General features: G+C 34.8%; 1 protein-coding gene across 1 annotated transcript; it reads right to left on the reverse strand.

Moving 5' to 3' along the window:
• Positions 1-202: 202 nt before the first annotated feature.
• On the reverse strand, positions 203-2063 carry LOC105783371 (ricin B-like lectin R40G3). Its single transcript, XM_012608778.2, has 4 exons — positions 1467-2063; positions 1104-1226; positions 607-835; positions 203-415 (listed from the first exon to the last, which is right to left on the reverse strand). Coding segments are annotated over exons 1-4 (915 nt in total). The 5' UTR covers positions 2028-2063; the 3' UTR covers positions 203-413.
• Positions 2064-4250: the final 2187 nt, after the last annotated feature.

The following is a 4250-nucleotide window of genomic DNA, read 5'->3' on the forward strand; positions in this document are numbered from 1 at the left end:
TTTGTAGTGTTTTTTTGGTGGTGCATGCATATACTATTTTGCGGTTTCGAAAACAGGCAGGGGTCTCCAAAGAAGTGGAATAAGTTATTGAATAATGACTTTTGCGAGACGTATGGTAATGCTTAGATGAGATCAGGAAATCCACGGAAGAAAAATGAAATGCAATGCTAATCTTACAAGTATGTATAATAGAGAAACTATATTATCCAAATTTTGCAGCCATAGAAACTCTGCAATAGCTCTTCTTTATTACTGGTATAAATATTTAGTAGGCCTCTCGACCCATCAAGATTTTCATGCACTTGGAATGAAAAACACACGAAAAAAACCTCACAAAGATAATGCGTAGGGAACCTTCAACCGCAGGCATGATAGAGCTTCAATGTAGAACTAGCAGCACCATATTACAAGCCTCCTGCATATATCACACCAAACATTAGGAGAAACATACAAAGAAGAAGAAAAGGAGTAAAATCTTCTTGAGTTTCAAGTGTATCTTTGAACAATGCAGGAATGGTTCAAAACTGTCAAGATTTAAGACTAAGGATGGTTAGAAACTTTGCCAGGATTTTAACTGTCTTTGCTTTTTAGTTTCGCCAAACTTACAATATGGTACAATCTTCCATATCTGGTTATCTCCCTTGTTCCATTGCCACAGCACAATAGTAGTACCATTTTGGATGCCACCGGATTTCTTATCGCCGTGGAAAGCATCAACATTCAGGCGAATGTTATTAATCATTCTTATAGCTCTGTACCCATCACGAACTTCCTTGCTCTCGCTCCATAGCACTGACTCATCAATATGATCTGGTTTGTAAGGTACCAGTTGGACCTGCAGAGAAAAACCCTTCAGCAAAACTTCAAGGTTGACCCCAATATTGTAACAATTGTATAATGTTACCATAACGATATGCCACTGAATCGGCAGAACAACAGATACAACAACAAATAATTGACTCAAATGATGCCTATGTGCAACTTCTTCCGTATATAACCTTTTAGTTAAAGCCTTTTATTACAGGATGAACTGATGGTCAAATATGAATTACATGAAGGGAACAATTAAACTAACAAAACTGAAAGCCATGGAGAATTCTTACAGGATGAGAAGCTCCAATGGAATGTTTAATGGCTTGACCAGTGGCTTTATTAACCAGAGAAAAGCTTGGGAAACCCACTTCATCTTTCACACTTGTGCTGAACTTCTCATCTTTGTACCAGTGCTAAAACAGCAACAAAAATTAAAATCCAAATCATAATTAAGATCCATGTTTGGCCTTAATCTTGAGTTTTAACAGTCAAACGGGGTTTTGGGGGTTGTCAGTTTATGTGTTTAGTAAAGTCAAAAGGCATAGAACAATCAATCACGGGGGTGAAAAAGAAAAATATAATAAACCAAGTTGATAATTTTATAAATTAATCCAAAAAAAATTAAGAAAATTGTAAATCTGTTGATACCGTACCTGGAATTCATCAGAGGGATCAGATGGAGCAAGAATAACTTTACCGTCTCTGATGGTGAGATGAAAATTTGGATCAGCTTTGCAATAGACTTTCACAGTAGGTTTCTTGTATAATTCAGGTGGCAAATGGGGTCTAAAAGAAGGATGGTCATCAACCCTTCCTTGGCTACTTTCATGGGCAACATGTGAAACAGATGCTGGTGGTGGAGAGTAGTTCGATGGACTGTGTTCAGGCTGGTGGTGGACATGAGTCACATGGGGTGGCTGTTGGTACTGATATGACGGTGGTTGGTGTGGTGGGGGTGGTGGAAATCCAGGTTGCTGAAAGTAAGATGGTGGGGGTGGACCATCAAAGCCAGGTTGGTGCAAGTATGATGATGGAGGTGGCGGAGGATAGGGTCCATCAAATCCAGGTGGCTGCTGGTAGCTTGGTGGTGGAGGGTACGGCGGAGTAAATTCATGGTGGTGAAGATGTGGTGGTGGGGGTCTTTCTTGGTTTTCTTCATCATCATTTCTGTGGTGATGAGTGTGAGAGTGATTGTGACCGAATGGGAACTCCATTTGTTCGATTTCTGATCTGGTTAGGACAAATTGCTTTGATCCTAATTATATACTAACTTCATCACTAATTTGTTTGTTTGTTTGACAATATTTTCTAATATATTTTCTTAGAATGCGTACACGTATGTTGATTTAATTGGCCATTAAAATTATTTATTAAAAAGTACAAATCATGTATAAAAATTACAATAAATTTAAACACAATTTACTCAAAAGAAATTTGACTTTTATGGAGTTAGCTTATTTTTAATAACTTTCACTAAAATACCTTTTAAAAAGAAATGTAGATTTCAACAACATTAATTGGATGTGGTGTGGAGAAATTGATTTATTGCAACTTACCACCAAAACTTATTGATGTTCTTATCAAAACTCTAACCTTTCAACTTATTTATTGGCATTATTTATTACACTATCTTTTAATTTTAAATAAAAATATATTCAGTTCTTTTTATGTCTGCATTTTGCTATAACATCTAAGTTTATAGTAGAAACTCTTTTTATATTTTGTTTTAGCTTTTTATAACATCTTTTCACTTACAACAGAAGTATTATAATAACATATTGCCTAAAATTTTAAGTAAAATTGTAGTTATTTCATATAAGAAAGCCTATGGGTGAATTATCCATATATGTTGATTTTTAAACAAAATTACCGGATTAGGTCGATTTTTACAAAATTTATCGGAATAGGCTAATTTTGGAGAGAGTGTGTGAAAACGCATCCAGCTGAACGCGTTTTTAGTGGATTTTGTAGGAAAAAGCTTCCAACTGAATGCACTTTCCTACTAAGTCAGCAAAGCGCATCCAGTTGGACAAAATTTCGAGTCCCAGACTCTCCCATTGTCACCCCCCTCAAAATTGCCCCTCACCCCAGAATTGGTTAGATATCTCGGGAATCCCAAGGTAATATTTTCATAAATATGCATTTCTTTTATCATATTCACTCATTCCTTTAGGGGTGAGCAAAACTTGATTTGATTCGAAAAAAATTCAAATTTCGAGTTATTCGAGTTTTGAGTTGAATTTTACAATTCGAATAATTCAAATAACAGATTAGTTTAAATACCCTTTTGGTCTCTATCAATATTGAAAATGAGCAAATTGATCTCTCTCAACAAAATTTTTAAAAAATTACATTGGTAATTTTAAAAATTCCAAAATTTATATTTTTTAACAAATATAAAAATTATAAAAATCCTAAAGAATATATAAAAAGTTAAAATAAAAATCTAAAGGGTAAACTACAAAAATAGTCACTTTTGTTTACCTCAAGTTACATTTTAGTCACTTATGTTTGAAATGTTACGTTTTAGTCACTTATGTTATTATTTTGTTACGAAGTGATCACTCTTCCGTTAAATTCTGTTATCTCCCTAACGGTAATCCTATGTGGCAGTCCAACTAGATTTTAAGTACCAATTTAAATTTCCTAATAGGATAAGAATAGATTTTTAATTAAATAAATTTAATTAAATAAAAATTTTAAACCCTAAATCTTAGTTAAAAAACCATTCATCTCCCCATTTTTTTTAGTTTTCTTTTTCAGCATACCCTCCCTCGGAACTACTGTGACTGTGTTCCTCCCCATGACCGGTTGTTTCAGATGTTAAAAAATCAGAACTTGAACTACTTTCCCTACCTTTGTCTTCAAACAACTAGGCAAATGTTCCCATTTGAACCCCATTCTCACTAAAGCTTTCATTTTTCTCTTTAAAGAGTCCTTCTTTCTCAACCAAACCCTTCATTTCAGTTTGCTGTTCTTCAAAAGGACCAGGTGAAGAACAAAACACAGAGTGATTTACTATCATACCACTATACTCTAACCTCTGTGAGCAACACACATTGGACTCTATATAGCTTTGTAACACAAGCTTCTAAAAGATTTTGAAATCCAAAAGCTCTTAGCTTTTAGCTTTGGTGCAGGCATACAAAGCTTCAACTGGTGGTACTGTTGTTGTTGCTGCTGTTTGGTAGAGCTATTTACTCTTGGTTGGTGAAAGCTCCTCCATCCATAAGGTCGCCAACATGTCTACTTCAATGGGGTAAAGTGGAAGCAAAAAAAAAATGCAGAGAAATTTGGTGTGGGGTTTTCCTTCTTTTTCCTTTTATCTTTTTTATGTGACAGAAAAAAGGCAGAAGCTTTATGTTCTTAAATATATGGAGTCAAGCTATTGATGATTACTGAGGCATGCTCAAAGACATGACTGTTTTCTTAGTCAA

This window comes from Gossypium raimondii, chromosome 13 (assembly GCF_025698545.1).
Source record: "Gossypium raimondii isolate GPD5lz chromosome 13, ASM2569854v1, whole genome shotgun sequence".
Lineage (NCBI taxonomy): Eukaryota > Viridiplantae > Streptophyta > Magnoliopsida > Malvales > Malvaceae > Gossypium > Gossypium raimondii.

Excerpts from the sequence above, each read along its gene's own strand:
- LOC105783371 (XM_012608778.2), bottom strand. The coding sequence starts at position 2,027 with ATGGAGTTCCCATTCGGTCACAATCACTCTCACACTCATCACCACAGA. Across the intron at positions 1,227-1,466 it reads ATCCCTCTGATGAATTCCAG|CACTGGTACAAAGATGAGAA; the intron begins GTACGGTATCAA and ends TTGCTGTTTTAG. Across the intron at positions 836-1,103 it reads CCATTGGAGCTTCTCATCCT|GTCCAACTGGTACCTTACAA; the intron begins GTAAGAATTCTC and ends TTTTCTCTGCAG.